Genomic DNA, 25,176 nt, shown 5'->3' on the forward strand with positions numbered 1-25,176 from the left:
GCTGTTGTAACACATGCAGAATGTGGCTTGGAATTTTCTTGCTGAAAAAAGCAGGGAGATCCCTGAAAAAGACGTTGGTTGGATGGCAGCATATGTTTCTGCAAAACCTGTATGTAGCTTTCGGCATTAATGATGCCTTCGCAGATGCGCAAGTTACCCATGCCATCACAGATGCTGGCTTTTTAACTTTACGCTGATAACAATCCGGACGGTCCTTTTCCTCTTTGGCCCGGAGGGCACGACGTCCATGATTTCCAAAAAGAATTTGAAATGTGGACTTGTCAGACCACAGCACACTTTTCAGCTTTGTGCCAGTCCATCTTAGATGAGCTCAGGCCCAAAGAAGCTGGAGCCATTTCTGGGTGTTGTTAATATATGCCTTTCGCTTTGCATGGTTGAGTTTTAACATGCATTTTTACATGTAGAGACGAACTGTGTTAACTGACAATGGTTTTCTAAAGTGTTCCTAAGCCCATGTGACAATATCCTTGTCGCAATGATGCCGGTTTTCAATGCAGTGCCACCTGAGGGATCAAATGTCACCAACATTAAATGTTGGTTTTCAGCCTTGCTGCGTCTGTGTTGAGATTTCTCCAGATTCTTAGATCTTTTGATGATATTATGAACCAGAGATGATGAAATCCCTTAATTCCTTGAAATTGTATGTTAAGAAACATTGTTCTTGAACTGGTGTACTCTTTGCTCAAGCAGTTTGTCAGTAAGTGGTGAACCTCACTCCATCCGTGCTTGTGAACAACTAAGCCTTTCGGGGGATGCTCCTTTTATACCTAATCATGACACTAACTTGTTTTCTATAAACCTGTTTTTGGAGTATTCCTCAACTTTCCGAGTCTTTTGTTGCCCCTGTCCCACCTTGTTTTTTTTTTTTACGTGGTGCAGGCAACAAATTTAAAATGAGAGACGACAGCAGCGACATGGTGGAATGTGAAGTGAACCAGTTATTGTATTGTACATACAGTAAAAAACAAAAACAAAAAAAAATCATTTTTACTTATGTACCGAAGTACATTTCCGTCTGTTCTTTTTACTTCATGTTTGGGATAAGTTGTTTTACTTTTACCAAAGTATGTTTTTACACAGGTAGTTCTACTTCTACTGTGTAGTTCTACAGTGTGTGAGTACTTTTGCCACCTCTGCATGAATTTGTCAGCATTCGCAATATTAAAGAGGGTCAAAGGAAACGTGTTGCATGTGATGTTGATAAGAGCAGCTATAAAGCCATTAACAGATTTAACCAATTAGAGATACAAGAGTCTGAAGTCCACTTGCTCTGATTCTTTGCTTTCATTACCACACATAGCACACACAAAGCTGAAACTGTTGTCCAATTCTGTGATGACCCAGCAGCTCTTATGTAACGTTTACAGGACGCTCACAGACAGATAAGTGGAGGCGCGCTTAAAGTGTTTCGTTCATTCAGTGGTGGAGTTGCAGCAGGACCGGGAAAATAAAATGCAGTCATTATTTATTCAGAATGGGAAGGAGACACCCGAGCTTGTGAAAGCTCAAGTGAAAGGTGAGGGGGGGGGGAAAGAAAGGCAATTAATGTGTCTCCTTTTATATCATGAAAATGTAAATGGGATTCTCTAAGCTCCTAGAGCAGTGATTGTCAAAGTGTGGGCTCTTTCTGGTGGTAGAAAAATAATTACTTCCTTGGCACAGTTCAGTCGTATTTAACTTTCAAGTCCAATACATTTACAATTGATCTTTAGGAATTGTTTTGTTAAATAGTCAGGTATTTAAATTCAAATTTTATGTTTCACATTTTGAATTCAGGCATTATTTAAGTTTTTCTAATGTTGCTCAATTTAAGCACCGTATTAATGCTGAAACTGCGCATGCTGTTACAGTGACTTACAGTATTATTAACCATTCTATTGAACAATAAAACCTCTGTCTCTGTTTTTGATGAACACTTAATGTGCCAAGTATTATATCACTAACCATGGCCCATGGTTAGTGATAGTCCAGACGAAGACCTTTGACAGGTGCTCTTTGCAGGTTGTGTGCCCACATGGCTGCATGGCACGCTGATAAGGAACGGGCCTGCATTATTTTCTGTGGGTGACTCGGAGTACAACCACTGGTTCGATGGGATGTCCCTTATTCACAGCTTCACTTTCAAAGACGGTGGGTATGGAGACAAGAGTTTGCATTGCATTTGGTACCTGTGCCTTCAGTGGGGACTCACTTGCCTTAATCCACCTATTAATACCATCACTATTACATCACAATTCAATAAACCATCAATACTAGACAAAAACCCAAACACAACAGCACACAACTGTGCCACAGGCATCATCTGGAGCTGTTCACGATCAATATTTTTAAACTATCACAAAAATCTAAAACATTTAAATAACATACATCATACTTACCAGAGATACTGTTTAAAAAATGTGCAGTGGTCCCTTGACTTACAAGTTTACTTTGTTGCATGAGCACGCTCGTAACGCTAATCACTTTTAACTCAAATGACTCGTATCTCAAAGCAATGTTCCCCAATCAAATGACTGGAATTGCCATCAATTGGTGCAAGGCAGAGGTAAGTGTTAAGTGGTTGCCCTTATGTCCTGAGTCAAGTCGCAAGTCCTATACTTTGAGTTTTGAATCGTTTCGAGTCATTTTACCAACAAAATAAAAATGTTTTAATATAAATAATATTGATATTTAATTAATATGTATATACATGTATGACATATTGCATTTATATAGTTAATATATTTACAAATATTTTATTTATCAAAACAAATTTGATAAACAGGTGCATGGAATCTTTATAAGAAAATGGGAGACTGATCAAAATGTTTGCACCTTCAAAGCCAATCGTCAAGCGGGGGCTTACTTTATTGCCCCTTCAACACCAATTGACAGTACTTTTTCAGTTATTCTATGAAAATGCGATCCTATGACTTACTTTTTCCTCACCTTATTTTTGAAGTGAACAGACCTGGCACAAAAAAAAAAAATTTCAAAAAAAACAAAATTGCATCGGTCAGGGATCTCGTTTGATGTGCCTCTAGTGTCCTCGACACATGATGATAAATGATGAGGGATACAAAAAGGTTTGTGAATGTGCATCCACCTTACACCTAGCAAATGGCTGCTATATAACAAAGAGTGAACAATTTAAAGGGATCTGAATACTTTCCGTACCCATTCTATGTGTACAAGTCTTTTTTATGCTCTAATATCATTATATCAGCGGCATAAAAAAACATCAACGATACTATCGTTTATCTTGAAAGTTTTGGGGGAAATATATTGTCCTAAAAATTTTTAGCATGGCAGGCCTAAACCCACATATTGATAGAGAGCAAGACGAATGGATAACACAAAACTATTGTAAGTTGGGAAGTTGTGTTCAACATAAATAAAAAGAGAATACAATGATTTGCAAATCATGTTCAACCTATATTTAATTGAACACACTACAAAGGCAAGCTACTTAATGTTCAAACTGATAAACTTTATTGTTTTTAGCAAATAATTATTAACTTAGAATTTTATGGCTGCAACACATTCCAAGAAAGCTTGGACAGGGTCATGTTTCCCACTGTGTTACATCACCTTTTCTTTTAACAACATTCAATAAACATGGACCGCGGCACGGTGACCGACTGGTTAGAGCGTCGGCCTCACAGTTCTGAGGACCGGGGTTCAATCCCCGACCCCGCCTGTGTGGAGTTTGCATGTTCTCCCCGTGCCTGCGTGGGTTTTCTCTGGGCACTCCGGTTTCCTCCCACACCCCAAAAACATGCATTAATTGGAGACTCTAAATTGCCCGTAGGTGTGACTGTGAGTGTGAATGGTTGTTTGTTTGTATGTGCCCTGCGATTGGCTGGCAACCAGTTCAGGGTGTACCCCGCCTCCTGCCCGATGACAGCTGGGATAGGCTCCAGCACGCCCGGGACCCGAGTGACGAGAAGCGGCTCAGAAAATTTACTGCCATTGGTTTTCTGAAGTGTTCCTGAGCCCATGTGGTGATATCCTTTACACATTGATGTCGGTTTTTGATGCAGTGCCGCCTGAGGGATCGAAGGTCACGGGCATTCAATGTTGGTTTTCGGTCTTGCCCCTTACATCCAGTGATTTCTCCAGATTCTCTGAACCTTTTGATGATATTATGCACCGTAGATGATGAAATCCCTAAATTCCTTGCAATCGTACGTTGAGGAACATTGTCCTTAAACTGTTCGACTATTTTCTCACGCACTTGTTCACAAAGAGGTGAACGTCGCCCCATCTTTGCTTGTGAATGACTGAGCAATTCAGGGAAGCTCCTTTTATACCCAATCATGGCATCCACCTGTTCCCAATTAGCCTGTTCCCCTGTGGGATGTTCCAAACAGGCCAAACAGGTCTTTTTTGCCACCTGTCCCAGCTTTTGTGGAACGTGTTGCAGCCATAAAATTCCAAGTTCATGATTATTTGCTAAAAACAATAAAGTTGATCATGTTCAACCTATATTTAATTGAATACGATTTGCAAATCATTGTATTCTGTTTTTATGTTTAACACAATGTCCCAACTTCATTGGAATTGGGGTTGTACAAACAGTATGAAAAATTGATGATTAAAGATTAAGAACTGTAATAAAAATCAGCAATATAGCGGAACTGTGAAGCAAAAACCGTGATGTAGCGCAGGATTACTGTATCAGTATTCCGTGATGATAAGTTGCAGGGACTCATTGTTCCAGGGTTGGGACTCATTGTTTCTATGACATGAGCATCCCGGTACTCACATAGTCGCAAGTGTAAAATGACCAGTAGTGCTGCAATTAGTAATCGAGTATTCTACTGACAATTATATCAGAATAATCAAGTATTATGATAAAATATATATTTTACTTGGTTCAATAGAAATTGTGAATGCACAAGAGAAAATTATACATTTCACTTTACAAATGAAGGACCAATTGGCTTCCTATAAATAAATTTCAGTTTAAACATGGCATTTCTTGTGAGTATCAAAAACACAAGGCATTTATTTAAAAAACACAATTTTGTCATCTTGTTATAAAGGTACAATTTTATCCAACTGTGTTATCTCAGTCGGAACACTAGGGGGCACTGCATAAGAATATGACGTCAAAAAGAGCCACAAAAAAAAAGAATATGAGAATCAAAAATTTTGTTTCGGGTTGAATTGATGCTATCTGCGTGCTGAGCAATCGGTAAATTAAGTGATTAAAAAAAATACTAGACTGATTCTTGAGAACACTATATACATTAAACCAGACTGTAATGAACAGGAATCCAGACAGCGCACGGCCGGCCCACTGTGTAACTATTTGCGCGATTGCTCACAAAGCTAGCTACTAACGAAAACAAGCATACGTGACGCCAAGCCGCACGATTCCCACAATGCAATGTGGATTTTTTTTTCAATAATTACCGTCCTTATTATTTCGTTAAATGTCACCGTCGTTTTTGTGTATGTTAACAGTGGCTCTTGGAATGTATACATATACCGTATTTAGCTGTCACATTTATTGTTGATTTACCGTATGTTGTGGATAAGCGGTACAGATGGATGGATAGATGAACTGTTTTTTTTTTTTTTTTAATGAAACCATTACTTTAGTAGTGTGTGAAAGAATGACCTCTTAGTCAAGTCGTCTGCTGGAAAATGCTCGGTAAGACATTGACTGTTAAAATATAGTAAGAATTAACAACACGTTAGAAATTTTGGTGTTGGTACACTTTTGACCTTATAAAAAAATCATTAAGACTTTCAGCTTTATTTTGTCAAATATCACATTTTCCTGGAGTAAAACAGTAAGTTGTGCATATGCTGTAACTATAGAAACAGAAAACTGTAACATTTTGATTTTCAGTGCTTTGATCAAAGTACCAAGTCAGTGGGTTCAAATCCAAGTGAAGTCACGAGTCATTGCTGTTTAAACCCAAGTCTTTGAACACACTGTCAGGTCAAGTCTAAAGTAATCAAATTCATGATTCGAGTCTGACTCGAGTCCAAGTCATGTCACTCAAGTCCACACCTCTGGTTCTTCTTTTCCTTTCGGCTTGTCCCTTTAGGGGTCACCACAGCACATCATCCTTTTCCATGGAAGCCTATCTCCTGCATCCTCCTCGAACACCAACTGCCCTCATGTCTTCCCTCACAACATCCATCGACCTTCTCTTTGGTCTTCCTCTAGATCTCTTGCCTGGCAGCTCCATCCTCATCATCCTTCTACCAATATACTCACTATTTCACCTCTGGATGTGTCCAAACCATCAAAGTCTGCTCTCTCTAACTTTGTCTCCAAAACATCGAACCTCGTCTGTCCCTCTGATGAGCTCATTGCTAATTTTATCCAACCTGGTCTCTCCGAGAGAAAATCTCAACATCTTCATTTCCGCCTCCTCCAGCACTGCTTCCTGTTGTCTCTTCAGTGCCACTGTCTCTAATCCGTACATCATGGCTGGCCTCACCACTGTTTTATGAACTTTGCCCTTCTTCCTAGCAGAGACTCTTGTGTCACATAACACACCTGACACCTTCCTCCACCCGTTCCAACCTGCTTGGATCCGTTTCTTCACTTCCTGACCACACTCGCCATTGCTCCGGACGGTTGACCCCAAGTATTTAAAGTCCTCCACCTTTGCTATCTCTTCTCCCTGTAGCCTCACTCTTCAGGTATAAGAATCCAAACATTGGATGGACAGGGATATAAGTGCACTGTAATATATAATATCCATATGATAATGTCTTTTTTACAACAACAACAAAAACTGGGGGAAAACGCACAGAAACTACTAAAGCCTATTGATTGCAGCTTGACAATAAAAGCTACCATACCAGAGCTGGGCCAGCGCTACTGATTCTGATGGCCCTCGTGCAGATTAAATTGTCACGGCAATACATTTAATGCTCCATAAAATTTACGTTGTAAAATAGGTCAGTCCTTCTGACGACGTGTTTAACTGCATTGACGTCATAATGGCAATATTGTGTTGGCTTGGGTCTCATGCTGCTGCTCCCCTTGATGCTGAGATTTTTGTTTCTCCAGGTGAGGTGTTTTACAGAAGCAAGTTCCTGAAGAGCCACACCTATAAGAAAAATATTAAGGCTGACCGGATTGTTGTCTCCGAGTTTGGCACCATGGTCTATCCCGACCCTTGCAAAAACATCTTCTCCAGGTACATTACGGAACTACGGTGGTACATCATATCCAATAATTTACCCCCATTGAAATGAATTGAAATCTCATTCATCCGTTCCAGCCCTCGCAAAAAGAGTTTATCTTTTTTGTTATATTCTTAATGACGAAAAATACCACAGGATTGTAAAACTTAATATAAAAACCTAATAAAACAGAGAATGTAAAGAAATACATTTGTTTGTAAAGTGTAAATAAGCCGAATGTAACACAGACACTGTTGTAAATTTGAGTGGTTGATATGTGCGTTTAAAGGGTGTGGCCTAATGCGGCTCCAGCTGGCCGTTTAGCATGTGGTTAGCAATTTTTTGATTAAAGGTACCACGGTTTCCTCCCACATTCCAAAAAAATGCAAGGTAGATTCATTGAAGACTAAATTGCGCCTAGGTGTGAATATGAGTGTGAATTAGTTGTTTTTACAGTGCATCTGCCCTATGATTGCCTGGCGACCAGTTTAGGGTGTGCCCTGCCTCTCACCCGAAGTCAGCTAAAATTAGCTGCAGGACATCCTAAAGTGACCAGTCAAGAGGATAAAGCGGTACAGAGAATGAATGGATGGATGAGTAAAGCTCGATGAAATAACTAATCCTATTTACTAACTATTGAAAAGTTCCATTTGTAGACATTGGGTATTTGCAAGCAACTCAAAAGTAAATGCTGAAGCAAACAATAAAAAGTGAAAAGGTGTTGACTGATAACTTTTTTAAATAATCCAAACATGGATCATTTTATTTGACTTCATACAAGGGATTATAGATTTTAACTGAGTACCTGCTGTTAAAGTTTGGGAAGAATATTAGCCAAGGTATTCATACCAACCAATTGTGAGTTTTTATATGTGAGGAAAGACCAGTGAAGTTCCTGTAGACCAAATGTACAGTTGTCTGTCATTTATTGGCAAAGAGTAACAACGCATTTATGGGGAGACGTATGTCTCAAAATTATTTGCACATTTTTCAAATCCGACAAAGAACTAAAAGTAGATGGATAGATGAAATTATTAACCACACCGGAATACAGTGGCAACAAATTGCAAACTGCTGTGGTAGTTGGAAATGTTAAGAAGAGGCCTTCATCCTGCAGTGGATAGAAAGTGGCTGATGATATACATATATTTATACATTCTTCTTCTTTTCCTTTCTGCTTGTCCCTTTCGGGGTCGCCACAGCGCATCATCCTTTTCCATGTAAGCCTATCTCCTGCATCCTCCTCTCGAACACCAACTGCCCTCATGTCTTCCCTCACAACATCCATCAACCTTCTCTTTGGTCTTCCTCTAGCTCACTGGCCTGGCAGCTCCATCCTCATCATCCTTCTACCAATATACTCACTATTTCTCCTCTGGACGTGTCCAAACCATCGAAGTCTGCTCTCTCTAACTTTGTCTCCAAAACATTGAACCTCGGCTGTCCCTCTGATGAGGTCATTTCTAATTTTAACCAACTCGGTCACTCCGAGAGCGAACCTCAACATCTTCATTTCCGTCACCTCCAACCACTGTTCTGCTGCCCTCGTACGTTTCCTGTATTATTCTAACATACTTCTCTGCCACTCCAGACTTCCCCATGCAGTACCACAGTTCTTCTCTGGGTACTCTGTCATAGGCTTTCTCTAGATCTACAAAGACACAATGTAGCTCCTTCTGACCTTCTCTGTACTTTTCCATCAACATCCTCAAGGCAAATAATGTATCTGTGGTACTCTTTCTAGGCATTAAGCCATACTGTTGCCTGCAAATACTCACTTCTGTCCTGAGTCTAGCCTCCACTACTCTTTCCCATAGCTTCATTGTTTGGCTTATCAACTTTATTCCTCTATAGTTCCCACAGCTCTGGACATCACCCTTGTTCTTAAAAAGGGGCATATTTGTTTGGCAAAGTTTTAAGCCGGATGCCCTTTCTGACGGAACCCTTTGCATTTATCCGGGTTTGGGACCGGCCTTGTCATGTGTGTCTGTGTGTGTTCCGGGTTTTGTCTTCCCCTCCCTGTTTCACACACACCTGCTCCTGTGAGGATCTTCACCACCTGTGCCTCGTTCACCCTAATTACCTATTGTATTTAACCTCATGTCTCATTCCCTCTCGTTCCCAATTCGTTGTACCTTGTCGCCACGTACCAGCATTCCTTGTCACAGACTCACAGTAAGACTTGACCCTGTTCCGATTATCAACCTTGCCTCTTTGCCTCATGTTTTTGGATACTGTTGCCTTTCTTGGATTGCCTGCCTGTGTACCGACCTATGCCCGTCTATTAAACCTCTCTTTTTGGAAACTGTCCATTTGTTTTGGAGTCGTGCATTTTTGGGTCCTATCCTCTGCTCCGTTCACGACAGAACGGACTTGCCATAACATGGACCCAGCAGACTCAGATCCGGTGCGCAAAGCCCTTCAAGCGCAGGGTCAACGCCTCTCGAAGCAGGATGAGCAGATTGCTGCCCTCCACCTTCATCTAGAGGGACTGTCAAGGCATCAGGACAATATGATGAGACAGGTGGCCTCACAGTTTGAACTTCTTATGAAAATTATTCAAGAGAAGGAACCAGTTGGCACCACACCCAATACTGCCACGGTATTTCCATGTGAAACAGTCAACATGCAGCCACCTGCCACCTCCGCTGCTGTCTGCCCACAGCTCTCTCGACCGGAGAGGTTCTCTGGAAATTCTGGGAACATTAAGCCGTTCATCACGCAGTGCGAACTCCACTTTGAGCTGCAGGCAGCTGCCTTCCCCACCGAGCGGGCAAAGATCACTTTCGTCATTTCCCACCTGACTGGTCGTGCGGAGGCGTGAGCTACTGCTGAATGGAGCCGCAATTCCGCCGCGTGTCATTCATGGGCTTTTTTCGTAAAGACTATGGAGCAAATTTTTAAATTTTCCACTCCTGATCGTGAGGCAGCTCGCTCCCTTGTCACCTTACATCAAGGCAAGCGCAGGGTGTCAGATTACGCGATTGAGTTTCGCCTTCTAGCAGCTGAGAGTCATTGGAATAATCGGGCGCTACTCGATGCCTTTTTTCAAGGACTATCCCCCGCCGTCAAGGATCATTTAGTCCCGCTAGACCTGCCGACCGACTTGGACACTCTCATCGCTCTCGCCGTAAAAATCGACAAGAGGCTTTTGGATCGCGAGCTGGATGGAGATCGGCGGAAGGCTGCGTCACCGCGCACTTTGAGGACGAGCCTCGGTGACCAGCCAAACCAAGGCAGATCCCCTGGTTCTGGTGTCAACCCACTGGCTAACGTCCCCACGGAGAAATCCATGCAACTGGGCAGGTTCCGTCTCTCCCCTGAGGAACGTCAACGCCGGCTGAGGGAAGGGCGGTGCTTCTACTGCGGTCAGTTGGGTCATTCCGTGAGCAACTGTCACGTCAAACTTGCCGGTGCCGGTAGCAAGGGCACGGGAGAGGTGAGTCTGAATTTCATGTAGGAAGACCCTACACGGGTTCTTCCTAAAGTGACACCATGCTCTCCTGATCAAGAAATTCATACACCTGTATTAATTGACTCTGGTTCTGATGCAAACTTACTCAACTCCATCCTCGTTAGACGTATGCACCTTAGAACCTTTGAAATAAAACGCCACCGCAACACCTATGCTGCAGACGGCAGTTTTATGGGCAAGATCACTCACCGCACCCAAACACTCATATTGACATTTCCCGATTCTCACTCGGAACGCATTAGTTTTCATGTTTTTGACGCCATGAATCATGACCTTATCTTAGGGAACCCATGGTTGAAATTACATAACCCCCACATTGACTGGTCCTCTGGGCAGGTTATGTCATGGGGCAGCAATTGCGCCCGGAACTGTTTTAAGCCGCCATGTGATGTTCAGGGTCATGTTTCTAAGGACAATCCACAGACCCCATCTGGGGATCCTGATTTATCTCAAGTGCCCACCTGTTACCAGGATATTAAAGACGTTTTTTCCAAGTCCAAGGCCAAATCCCTTCCATCCCACAGACCTTATGACTGTGCTGTTGACTTGCTGCCTGGAACCACACCCCCACGAGGGAGGTTGTTCTCTCTTTCAGGGCTGGAACACAAGGCCATGAAGGAGTACGTGGAGGAATCACTGGCAGCCGGGATCATTGGCCCATCTTCATCCCCTGCGGGAGCAGGATTTTTCTTTGTGGACAAGAAAGACAAGACCCTGCGACCCTGTATCGATTACCGGGGTCTCAACGAGATCACGGTAAAAAACAGGTACCCTCTTCCTCTCATCTCCACCGCCTTTGAGTTCCTGGAGGGAGCCAAGGTTTTCACCAAACTGGACTTAAGAAATGCATATCATCTAGTCAGGATAAGGGAGGGGGATGAATGGAAAACAGCATTCAACACACCAACAGGACATTATGAATATTTGGTAATGCCTTTTGGGCTTACTAACGCTCCAGCTGTTTTCCAGAACCTTGTCAATGATGTCCTGCGTGACATGCTGAATGTTTATGTTTTTGTTTATTTGGATGACATTTTGATTTTCTCCCCGGATGAGGAGACTCACATTATTCATGTCCGCTCTGTTTTGCAGCAGTTACTGCAGAATCAACTATATGTTAAGGCTGAGAAATGTGAGTTCCACAAGGCGTCAGTTTATTTTCTGGGTTTTGTCCTGGCTCAAGGTGAAGTCAAAATTTACCCTTGCAAAGTCGATGCAGTAATTAATTGGCCTACTCCCACGTCACGCAAAGATGTACGAAGGTTCTTAGGGTTCGCAAACTTCTACAGAAAATTCATCAGAAATTTCAGTTCTATAGCCTCTCCTTTGCATGATCTTACCTCGCCACACAAACCTTTTGCATGGAACCCGCTTTGTCAGGCAGCGTTTCAAAAACTTAAGTCGAGCTTTACCTCCGCTCCCATCCTTACTTTGCCAGATCTCCAACAGCAGTTTGTGGTAGAAGTCGATGCGTCTGATGCCGGAATAGGAGCAGTGCAGAAATCTCTCAAGGATGATAAATTACATCCTTGTGCTTTTCTCTCCAAAAAACTGACCCCAGCTGAGAAAAATTATGACATTGGTGACCGTGAACTGCTGGCAGTCAAGGTGGCTTTGATGGAGTGGAGGCACCGGCTAGAGGGGGCACAGACTCCGTTTTTAGTATGGACAGATCACAAGAACCTTGAGTATATTAAGACTGCTAAAAGATTAAATGCGAGGCAGGCTAGATGGGCTCTGTTCTTTACTAGATTTAATTTCACGCTATCCTACCGACCTGGTTCTAAAAATGGTAAGCCAGATGCTTTGTAACGCATTTTCTCCGAAGATAATTCTTTGTCCGACCCTAAGACTATTTTGCCCAAGTCATGTTTTATTTTCGCTTTTGTTTGGGACATTGAAACGGCGGTTAAAGGGGCTCTGAAAAACACTCCTAGCCCTGAAGATTGCCCTGAAAACAGGCTTTATGTGGTTCCGACCTTAAGGGGAAGAGTCATCTACTGGGCTCACACGAACCGCACTGTATGTCACCCAGGCATTGCCAAGACTCAATCAGTGGTCGAACAGCGCTTTTGGTGGCCTAATGTTAGGAGGGATGTTATCGATTATGTCAATGCTTGCAAGGTATGTGCTGCCAACAAGCCCTCTCATCAACGTCCTTCTGGGGAGTTGCGACCCCTGCCAATACCACAACGTCCTTGGTCAGACATTTCCGTAGACTTTGTGACAGGATTACCGGCCTCTAAAGGCAATACCACGATTCTTACAGTTGTTGACAGGTTCTCTAAGATGGCACACTTCATTGCACTTCCAAAACTCCCCTCAGCTAAAGACACTGCCGAGCTGATGATTAATCAGGTTTTCAAGTTCCATGGTTTCCCCAAGAATGTGGTGTCTGATAGGGGTCCCCAATTTATTTTGCAATTTTGGAAGGAGTTTTGCAATCTCATAAGTGCTATTGTCAGTCTGTCATCTGGGTTTCATCCTGAAACCAACGGCCAAACCGAGAGGCTGAACCAGGACCTGGAGACTGGGCTCCGATGTCTCTCTTCACAGGATCCGCGATCCTGGTCTCAGAAATTGGTTTGGGTCGAATTCTCCCACAATTCCCTCCCCTCTGCATCCACTGGTCTATCGCCTTTTCACGTTGTGCATGGTTACCAACCATCTGTTTCCTGCCATAGCCCCTGAGTCCACAGTTCCAGCGGCATTAACCTTGGTGAGACGCTGCAGGAGGACCTGGGAGCGAGCCCGACAGATGCTGCTGCGCCAGGGACGGTCCTACAAAGCCGCTGCTGACCGTCGGAGGACACCGGCCCCGAACTACAAAGTGGGTCAGCGAGTTTGGCTCTCGACCAAACATATTCCCCTCCGGGTGGAGTCCAAGAAGCTCGCTCCCAGGTTCGTTGGGCCCTTCCCCATCACAAAGATCATCATCCCTGTCACCGTGAAGCTGAGGCTCCCAAGGTCGATGTGGGTCCACCCTGCTTTTCATGTCAGCCTACTCAAACCAGCCCTGGAGTCCCTTCTGGTCCCGCCTTCCAGACCCCCTCCTCCCCCCCGGTTTGTGGATGGGGGCCCTGTCTTCGCTGTGAAGCGGCTGTTGTCGTCTTGTCGGAGGCGGAGGGGGTTTTAATATCTGGTGGACTGGGAGGGCTATGGGCCTGAGGAACGTTCATGGGTACCGTCTGCGTTTATCATGGATGATTCGCTCATTCGGGACTTCCACTGTTCCGATTATCAAGCTTGACTCTTTGCCTCATGTTTTTGGATACTGTTGCCTTTCTTGGATTGCCTGCCTGTGTACCGACCTATGCCCGTCTATTAAACCTCTCTTTTTGGAAACTGTCCATTTGTTTTGGAGTCGTGCATTTTTGGGTCCTATCCTCTGTTCCGTTCATGACAGGCCTACATTTTGCACTGACTTGTGCCCCCCATAGGGCTGCATTTTATATATATATATATATATATATTATATATATATAATGTATGTATATACACACACGCACAATATTCCGCTGTTATTTTTTTAAACAATATTAAGGTGTTTATGGTATCCTGCTGACAGATAAGGAAGGTGATTTCTTTATATTTTACTTAATAATGACGGGGCTGCTGGTTGTCCTACCTTGTTCAGCCATGGTCAGTTATTTGAGGATTTCAGCAGGGTCGGTCCACAGACTGTTGGATTCCTATAAAAATGACTTAGTCAAGTCATCAACGGAGAGAGCAACAAACAAACAACCATTCGCCTTCACAGTCACACCTACGGACAATTTAGAGTCTTCAGTTAACCTACCGGCATGTTTTTGAGATGTGGGAGGAAACCAGAGTACCCGGAGAAAACCCACACAGGCACGGGGAGAACATGCAAACTCCACACAGGCAAAGCCAGATTTCAACCCGGGTCCTCAGAACTGTGAGGGAATGTGCTAATCAATCGTCCACTGTGCTGGTGCAGTTCAAACAAGTGAATACAATTCAACCCGCCAAAATGGCTAATGGGAGTGGCTGTGCTACCTGCCACAGTGGTAATGAACCCACCAATGGCGGCTTGTTTGTGTGGCATCAGAATCGAGCCCTGCTCACAACACAAAGCAAAAAAAAAAAACAGCATGTAACTCAAAAAACTGTCAGGTTGTGGCACTCGTAAGTCAAAGTACTGCTGTATTTAGTGTCTATTCATGAACGTGTTTTTCACACCAAACATCTCTTCCTCGCCAGGGTATTCACGCATCTCAGCAACATCATTCCCGACTTTACCGACAACAACATGATTAACATCATTCGCTACGGTCAGGACTACTACGCCTCCTCTGAAATCAACTACATGAACCAAATCAATCCTGTCACTTTGGGCACCATAGGAAGAGTGAGTCTTAATCCAAAACTCATGCAGATTCTGCTCAATATTGTCCAATAATGTCATTTGAACCCCGAACCCATTTCAGATCAACTACAGGGACCATATTGCTATCAATTTGGCAACAGCTCACCCTCACTATGACGATGAAGGCAACACATACAACATGGGAACCGCCATCATAGGTCTTGGTCCACCAAAGTATGTCATCTTTAAAGTCCCAGCTGATGCGTCAGGTAGTCTCAATCACATTTGATATCTTATGCCAGGCGTGTCCAAACTACGGGTAGAGGCATTTGCCGCCCGGTGTCCGTTTTTAGCGGCATGCGGTAAAAATAGCATTTGACACAACCCGTGTCGTTATTTAAAAAAAAAAAAAAAAAAACATCAACAACAAAACAAAAAAACGGTTTTGCAATATTTTCTGCTTTAACTCAATGTGTATTGTGCTGCTCCTTTTCTGTTGTCTAGTTTCGTTAGTAGTCTATGGCGTTTCACGTTAGTATTAAGCTAGTGGACATTCGTAAGAATAAGAAGAATCACCTTTATTGTCATGAACATGCATGCATGCACACAAAATTTGTTCTCGGCATTTTACCCATCACAGTGAGCACACACACTTGTTAGTGGAACACACCGGAACAGGGGGCAGGTGAAACTGTCCGGGGAGCGGTTCGGGGTATCTGTGTCTTGCTCAAGGACACCAAAGCCGTGAGTCCGGGGGATGTTGGCGGATGGTCCGGTCAGGGTCTTGAACCTAGGTCCCCCCCGCTGGCAGGCAATGATTTTAACCATTGGGCCACGGCTGCCGACAAAGTCTAAGACAAAGCTACGTGGCTTGGTTAATTACTCAACATGTAATTCTCTGATGTTCAGTTTTACAGGAAACGTCAACTGGGAGCGGCAATAAAATACTTTCAAAAGCACTCATTTTTGAAGAACCGTTTGAAATCTCCCAAACGTAAACATGGCTCAGGGAGGGCAAACAATAAACAACTTTAACAGGAGTCCCTCATTTCAGATCCTGAGCAGAAGAACCCCGCCCTGCGGCAGGTGCAACAGATCTGCTCACTTCCTTTTCGCTCCAAGCTGTTCCCAAGCTACTTCCACAGCTTTGGCATGACTGAGAACTTCATCATATTCGTGGAGCAACCGTTCAAATTGGACGTTGTCAAACTGGCGACCGCCTATTTCCGTGGCATTAACTGGGGAAGCTGCCTCAAGTTCGACAAGGACCACCCTGTATGTGGATGCATCTGGACGCCATTGCCCTCACACTAACCAGCAACTGACCCTCTACTTTTTCCTAGACCTTCTTTCACCTTTTCAGCCGGACGACCGGGAAGAGGGTTTCCACTTGTTTCTATGGTGACGCCCTGGTGGCCTTTCATCACATTAATGCCTACGAGACTGATGACCATGTGGTGTTCGACCTAATTGCCTATAAGGACAGCAATCTCTACGATATGTTCTACATGAAGATTCTGAGGATGAATACCAGCAGCTTCATTGAGGTCAACTCCAACTCCTCGCCACCAGTTAGCCAGCGGTTCGTCCTACCGCTGCATGTCAACAAGGTAAGGCGCAAGGGAAGTAGAATTGTGTGTATTTTTACGTATCCATTTACAAATTAAGTGGATAACTGCACAGTTTTTCTGAATAGCTCCCACTTGAGTTTGTATGGTGTGATGAGTCAGTTGAGGTCATGATTTCCAGATTGATACGTCAATTTGTGTAAATTTAAAACGATTTCTACTTGTAACAACACTTCCAAAATGTTTTTAGTGCTTCAGCATTAAACAGAGTTGGTTTACAGTATAAACGGTACACACTGTATATACAGTAGATAAACTTTGATCTGTACGTTTCACTTGTGAAAATAAAAAAATAAAAACTGATGAATAATACTGTTGAAAGTGCTATCATTTTGTTTAGGAATTTCTGATTGCTCATATGATTTGCAGCGAGATAATAATAAATAAATGTGAATATTTTCTGAATGTACTTATTTGTAATTATTTGCACCAAAACAATGGGAACATTTTGGAATGGTTGTTATTTATAGCTTAGCTTACTGTATCAAGCCACAAATATACTGGCCCGGCTCATTTGAGATTAAATTGGGGTGAATGTGGCCTCCAAACTAAAATGAGGTTGACACCCTTGTTCTAAAGTCAATATGAAAAAGAAATGAAACCACAATCTCTAAATCTCTCTAAGTATTCACCCCATTTAAGCAAAGTGTATGTTTTTCAGGACTCACCAAAAGGAGCCAACCTGGTGACTCTTGCAGACACGACTGCCACAGCAATCATGACGGACGACGGTGAAGTCTACTGCCAGCCGGAAACTCTGTTCCAAGGTCACTTTCAGTCGCCATGATGAATAAGTCGTACACCGCTCAACTTGTTGGATGCCAATGTGTATGGCGAGCTGTTTGTGTATTTATTCGATATCCTACTAGTGTACTGAATTGTCCATTTACTAGTATGCTCTTCTTCACACGAGTAGAACGACTAGGACAGACTAGTACTACCAGTGACATTATAATATTCTACTGGTTAACATCTAATGCTTTACTAGTAGCACAGGTTTGCTTGACTATCTTACGTGTACTTCTTTGACTGTTGCGCTCTTGTTGTTCTACCAGTACAGCAGAAATGTACACTAGTTGACAAATGGGTGCTACTGTTAAAATGGCTGCTACTGTTAATATGATAGATATAAAATTCTACTAGTGTACATCTAGCACTTCACTAGTTGTACAAGTAGCGCACAGATGTAACACCTGTACGACTGAAGTGCTAGATGTTGACGAGTAGAATTTCATTATGTCACTAGTATGTCGATTAGTACTCAGTCAACTAGTGTAAAGTTTAACCTGACTAGCAAGATATACTTGTTCTACTACTGCGCAGAAATGTCATACAGTAGAGGACGGCAGTAGTGGAGAAAGCAACACTATTGATAGTGATTCTACTAGTGCAGTAAAACTACACTAATTGACAACTGCATTCTAATAGTACTACTAGTGACATTAAATACATAACATACATGGTTGTTCTACGAGTGTGCAGAAATGTCATACAGTAGTAGAAGGCAGTAGTGGAAAAAAAAAACTTGACTAGAAAGACTGTCGTTCTAGTAGACCACTGAATTGTCTTACTACTTACTGTGAGGACAATAAGCATAGTAGACTATAGACAGGTCAGTGTACTAGAATGATACTGAATAAATGCTCAAACAGGATTTACAGCTGTATGCTCTTTGTCCTCATGAGTATGACAATGCCGCATACTAGAAAAATGAATGGGGCATTAGTAGTGGGGGGTAAAAAATTACTCTTCTATTGAATTAGTCTTACTAGTGAGGACAAAGAGCGTACTAGTACATGGATAATTTGGTAGTAGGGTATCAAATAAATGGTTGCCATCTACTGTATGTGTGATCTCTCACCAGGTCTGGAGTTGCCCAACATCAACTACAAGTTCAATTGCAAGAAGTACAGATACTTCTATGGCTCAAAAGTGGACTGGTTGCCACAACCAAACAAGGTCAGGGCCAGAGGTCGCTAAAGTAATCCCACTCTGTACTTGAGTAGAAGTACAAATACGAAAATAAAGACTTTTGTTTAAGCAGAAGTACTGATTCAATGGCTGTACTTAAGTAAAAAAAAAAAAAAAAAAAAAAAAAAAAAAAAGTAGTGATACAGAAACCGAGAGTAAAATGAATTTTTACTATTATTTTTACTTATGTACAGTGCAACCTCGATAGAATGGGGGTTCGTCCGATTTAGCCAATTGTCCATTACATTGAAATACATTTTTTTTTTTTTTTTTTTTTTTTTGAGGCCATATGCACCCATATTAGTGTACAATACAACATTTTTGTTTTGTACGTTTTTTTCGTGGCCTAAAACACCCAGTAAAGTAGCTTAAAAATGTTTGAAAGTTTCACGTTATCCAAACTTACCAAACCGGTGTGCTTGGTTATGGTCAGAGGTGGGTAGAGTAGCCAAATATTGTACTCAAGTAAGAGTACTGTTACTTTAGAATAATATGACTCAAGTTAAAGTAAGAAGTAGTCATCTAAATATTTACTTGAGTCAGAGTAAGAAAGTACTCAATGAAAAAAATGAGAGTAACTTGTGATTAACTTCTGTTTTTTTGTTGTTGTTTTTAATCAGAGCATCAACATCATATAAAATAATAATATATGGGAGTCGACACCGAACTGCCACCATTTAAATTTTTAACTGCCCAAAAACAAACAACACAGAGGTTGGGCCCTACAGAAACGTTATTTGCTTTATTCGCTTAAATAACTTCATGAAGAAGCTGTTTGCTGAAGAGACTTAGTGATTGGGTGTGCGAGTGCGACACCATAGGTCAGGGCTAATGTTGCCATATCTACTGCCAAAACAACAATAGAAACATCTGCAACTTACCACAAGGTGTTTTCTTAAGTTAGAAGTGGGCTGAAATAACCAGGTTTGGGCAGTCACAATTGAAGAGCTGCATGATAAAGCTGTTTTTTTTTGGAGTCTGTAAAGTAAACACGTTCGCACTGCTGTTTTTTCCTCCCAAAATTAGTCATTTCGATTGGCTCGCAAAGGCGACGTGCTCCGTCATGTGACTGCCTTGTATTGTCTGATTAGTGAATTGGAGTCAAATGACAGAGATCACGTTTGATTGGCGCAACGGGCACCCTATGCGGAAGTCGCAGGTGGAGTCTAAAAATAGACGCGCACACGCAAGAATGGATAAAAGTAGTGAACGGCATGTCGATCATTGTAACGGAGTAAAAGTATTGATCCTTCTTCACATAAAAATATTGATCCTTCTTCACATAAATACTCAAGTAGTATGGTGCATCTAAAGTACTCTGACAAGTACAGTTTATCGCAAATGTTACTTGAGTAAATGTAACGGAGTAAATGTAACGCGTTACGACCCACCTCTGGTTATGGTGACATTGTTGACGTACAGTACTCATCATACCTGAGTCGCTTTCATGAGATGTGAGGAATTCGTGTGCTTCCTAGTTCCAAATCCGTTGCCAAAGGCAGGCGGCTTGACGGAAACAAAAATAGTGTTACTACAACTAGTTATTGTTTAATATTATCGGTTTTAAGTTTTATTTTTGGGAATGTGCAATCAATTAAAAATGAAAAGTGGTGTTAAACGTACCTGTCGCTGCGGTGCGCATGGCTCTATATCTCAACAATTCTATATTGTTCTCAGTCTTTGCAGATGTTTTTAACACCTGCAAATATTCAGTAGATAATGTACTTAGAAAGAAAACTCTGAATTCACTTTAAAGGGTGTTTAAATCGTGATGCACAAACTGTTTGTATGCATTCTATTTAGTTGTGTTATTACTCTGTTTTTATTTTATGAGTACAGCATTGTAGAGTGCTATCTTCCTTCTCAAAAACACACTTTGTATTTATTTATTTATTTTTATTTTTTTTTGAGAGGGAAGCCTGGAACGGATTAATAGCATTTCAATTCATTTCAATGGGAAAAGATGATTTGAAATACTGGTCTTTTGAGTTACTAGTATAGTTACAAAACAAATTAAATTTATATCTCACTGTATTTGTCCTTCGTTACTTCCCATCACTGGTCAGGACTGCTGAAGCAAAGACATCCAAAGAGACATCAAATCAGGGACCTGTCACATCATCATCAACATTTGTCTCGCAGATCATCAAGTTTGACACAGTCGCCAGGACCCATGTGGAATGGCATCAGGACAACTGCTACCCATCAGAACCTGTGTTTGTTGCGTCACCCGGAGCAGTGGACGAAGATGACGGTGAGCTTCTCTGACGAAATACTCTCAATTTCTTTTCTCGTTTGTTTGTTGCTGTTGTTTTTTTTTTGCCGTGATGAACACACTTTAAAGATTCCATAACTTCTGTGCAGGTGTGATCTTATCATCCGTCATCTCACCAGACCCTAACACCTCGCCATTCATGCTTGTGCTCGACGCCAAGACATTGGAGGAGCTGGCACGGGCTGCTATTCCTGCCAGTGTTCACTTGGACCTTCATGGACTTTTCATCCACAATGCCAACTGACAGCCAAAAAATCAAAAGTACTCAAACTCTGTACTCAAGCACAAGTACAGGTATTTGTGTAAAAAAAAACAAAAAAAAACAGTGGACTGAAATGTACTAACGTTTTAATCAGGATGTATAATTTTACCCTTATTAGTGTATCGCTGTAAAACATCAAAACATCCAACATCAAAATTCATATTGTATTTGATCAAAAATCGAAATGACAACTGAATGCGCTTACAAGATCACAATCAGCGTGTATTTGACCAAGTTCAAATGTAGAGCGCTTAACAGATTTATTAGACCACCTGTCATACAGACCATCCAGTATCATGAAGTGCTTTAATGCGGACTCTTTCATTTTCAGTCAGCTCACCATTTTGAACGTGAATGAGGGATGTCAAACTGAATCCCCCCCAATTTCAGCCGTCTTACTGGGCTTCTCTGAAAAGTCAGAAATTAATCAAGCATAACGTTCAACCAGTAAAACGATTTTTTTTCTCTCCAGGAATGTAAGTACATAAACTATAATTGGACATATTCATCAAGAAATATTTATTGGCTTTATGACATCTGTGATTCTCAAAGAGTAGTAAATAAATTCACATTTAAAACATCATACAGTCAAAACATTAGAATGAAGGTTGTTATGCATACAGCCAGTTAAAACCTTTTAAAATCCAATACAGTAAATTGTCACTTTTCAAATGCAATTGATTTGTATACAACTTTAAAGTACAGTACACGTCAAACTGGCCAACTGGTTAGCACATATGCCTCACAGTTCTGAGGACCCGAGTTCAAATCCGGCCTCACCTATGTGGAGTTTGCATGTTCTCCCCGTGCCTGCGTGTGTTTTTTCCGCGTACACCCCAAAAAAAAAAAAAAAAAAAAACCTGCATGGTAGGTTTAAGTGATGGTGCGAATGGTTGTTTGTTTGTATGTTCCCTGCGATTAGCTGGAAACTAGTTCAGGGTGTAACCGGGAGGCATCCGAATCAGATGCCCCAGCCACCTCATCTGGCTCCTCTCGATGCGGAGGAGCAGCGGCTCTACTCTGAGATCCTCCCGGATGACCGAGCTTCTCACCCTATCTCCAAGGGAGAGCCTTGACACCCTGCATCTTCCACATCGATGGAGAAGGGGTCAGCAAACATTTGAAAAATGGATCTGTGTGTCTGGCAAACCTGTGATCAAATTCTTCCCGTAGGTATCTCTATACTTCTCACTATGAAATGTTGTGCCAGAATTCACGAGTGCCTCGCAATGCGGGAAAATGGCCGAGGTTTGTCTGGGAAAGCTGAGCTTTCCATAACACAAGTTTAGTGGCGAATGCTCTGACATTGTCATATGCAACACTGACAAGTTGGCCCCGGCCTTGGAACTTCTTATTCAGTATATTTAGCTCCTGTGTGATGTCAACAAGAAAAGCTAAGTCCATTAGCCATTTGGGATCACTTACTCTCACTGAGCCAGACTCAGTCACCCCATCCCTTTCCATGAAAGCTTTAACTTCTGCCCTTAACTTAAAAAAAACCTCTTCAAAAGTTTCCCCCTGCTGAGCCAACGCACCTCTGTGAAGTCGCGCACATCCTCATAGGTTGACTCTATTTCCTCGAAAAAAGCATGGAACTGACGCTGCTTTGAAACCCAGGATCTGATATTGTTGATGACTTTCACAACGTCAGACATCACATTGTCAAGCTTCAGGCATTTGCTGTAAAGCGCCTGTTGATGGATAGATAATGCAGTGCAGAGCAATGGCCTCTTCCAGTTTTCTTCTTCGAACAAGTGCCACCAGTCCATTTTTCCGTCAGTTGTTATTCCAGCAAAATGCTTCCATAGTAAGACGGCATCCGCAATGGCATCACATAGCTGGCGGAATACCTCCTGACCATGGTCCGGCCATGCATTGGAATTATTGTGAGTATCTCCTCCAGCACTTAAAAATTGTCATCAACACCACGGACATACATTGCGAGCTGCGCAGTGTCAGTGACGTCTGTGCTCTCATCAAGAGCGACTGAGAATGAATGAAAATGTTGAGCTTTTTCCACACACTTGATCATAAATATTACCTGACATGTCAGAAATGCACTCTGCCATTGTGTTGGCAGAAATGCTGATGTTGCCAAACTGACCCTTTTTTTTCCGGGCAGACTATACTTGCAGCCTGTAACATGCACTGTTTGATGTACTCGCCATCTTTAAATGGCTTTCCTGTCTTAGCGATCATCTCACTCAGTACATAGCAACCATATCACTTTCTTTGGCTACTTTGTTGCCTCAGGAGACAGGTTTTAAGTTTGGCGACCTGCTCCTGTCATCTCATTTCCCATGTATTTAGCATACTCCTCGGAAATGTTTAGTTGAGTAATGACGTTTGATGTTATATTCCTTGTGCACCCCAAGTTTATATTGCGCATATTAGACACGTCGGGATGCCTCTGGGCTCAGCAAAAAAAGATTCCGTCTCCCACTACTCCTGAAATTTTCTGTGCTCATCGTCAACCTTTCTCTTCACGGCAGGTTTTGAAGACGACATGACTGGGGAGGTGACGCGATAAATTTTCCCTTTAAGTGATCATTCTGAATTATGTTACATTTCTAATTCATGTTGTCGTCACGTGTTTAAGCTACGGTAGCCCACAAGTGTTAAAAAACATAAACCAATAAGATGGATGTCAGAAAAAAAAACACGCAAGCCGCACTAACACCAAGCTTTAATTTCGTCCTGCGGGCCACAAAATATCATTCCACGGGCCGCAATTGGCCCCCAGGCCGTGGGTGTACCCCGCCTCTCGCCCGAAGATAGCCGGGATAGGCTGCAGCAGGCCCGCGACCCTTGTGAGGAGAAGCGGAACGAAAGATGAATGAGGAATGAATAATTGAGTGTTGCGACACGATGAATGACTGGTTAGCCCATCTGCCTCACAGTTCGAAGGACCCAGGTTCAAATCCGGCCATAATTGGTCTTTAACCAAGCACAAATATAATTTATCCAAATACTCAATAATCCATTCATCCATTTTCCATACCTATCCTCACTAGGGTTGCGGGCGAGTTGGAGCCTATCACAGCTGACTCTGGGCGAGAGGCGGGATACCCCCCTGGACTGGTCGCCAGCCAAATGCAGGGCACATTCAAATAAACAACCATTCACACTACGGACAATTTACAGTCTCCACCTAACCTACCAAGCATGTTTTTTGGATGTGGGAGGAAATCCTAGCAGGTAAACATGAGAACATGCAAATTCCACACAGGTGAGGCCGGATTTGAACCCCCGTCATCAGAACTGTGAGGCCAATGTGCTAACCAGTCATTCATCGTGTCGCAACACTCAATTATTCATTCCTCATTCATCTTTCGTTCCGCTTCTCCTCACAAGGGTCGCGGGCCTGCTGCAGCCTATCCCGGCTATCTTCGGGCGAGAGGCGGGGTACACCCTGAACTGGTCGCCAGCCAATCGAAGGGCACATATAAACAAACAACCATTCGCACTCACATTCACACCTACGGGCAATTTAGAGTCCTCAATTAACCTACCATGCATGTTTTTGGGATGTGGGAGGAAACCCACACAGGTACGGGGAGAACATGCAAACTCCACACAGGCGGGGCTGGGGATTGCACCCCAGTCCTCAGAACTGTGAGGCAGATGTGCTAACCAGTCGAGCACCGTGCCGCCTCAATTATTCAATAAAACTAAAATATTCGATAGCTGCAGCCCTAATATATATATATATAGAGAGAGAGAGAGAGAGAGAGAGAGAGAGAGAAAGAGAGAGAGAGAGAGAGAGAGAGAGAGATGCCCAGATGTGCCTCAAGTGAGACAGAAATGTTATGTTTAAGCATTCTGAGCATGTCATTTTGATCATCAAACTAAGAGCCAGCAAATCGCCAGAATTACTTCAAAACTTCACAGAAAACCAAAACAATAACAAATGAATCAACACCATATCGTTTTCTGTCATTACCAAATCTTATTAACGTGTGATTTTTTGACACCGAACTTGAGGAACATTTTCATCTTTGTCAGAACCACAGAAAATCTCAACCGAAATGAAAATCTCAAAAACGAGGTGGTAAAGGGATTTGTTCCAACAAGTAT

General features: G+C 42.5%; 1 protein-coding gene across 1 annotated transcript; it reads left to right on the forward strand.

Moving 5' to 3' along the window:
* The first annotated feature begins 1,473 nt into the window (after nt 1–1,473).
* bco1l (beta-carotene oxygenase 1, like) lies at nt 1,474–21,125 on the forward strand. Its single transcript, XM_061693323.1, has 11 exons — nt 1,474–1,537; nt 2,023–2,151; nt 7,043–7,172; nt 14,858–15,005; nt 15,085–15,235; nt 16,018–16,238; nt 16,307–16,573; nt 17,253–17,358; nt 18,456–18,550; nt 20,705–20,816; nt 20,927–21,125. Exons 1-11 carry the CDS (start codon nt 1,474–1,476, stop codon nt 21,079–21,081), a joined length of 1,578 nt encoding a protein of 525 aa, XP_061549307.1. The 3' UTR covers nt 21,082–21,125.
* Nucleotides 21,126–25,176: the final 4,051 nt, after the last annotated feature.

Source organism: Phycodurus eques, chromosome 1 (genome assembly GCF_024500275.1).
Source record: "Phycodurus eques isolate BA_2022a chromosome 1, UOR_Pequ_1.1, whole genome shotgun sequence".
Classification (NCBI taxonomy): domain Eukaryota; kingdom Metazoa; phylum Chordata; class Actinopteri; order Syngnathiformes; family Syngnathidae; genus Phycodurus; species Phycodurus eques.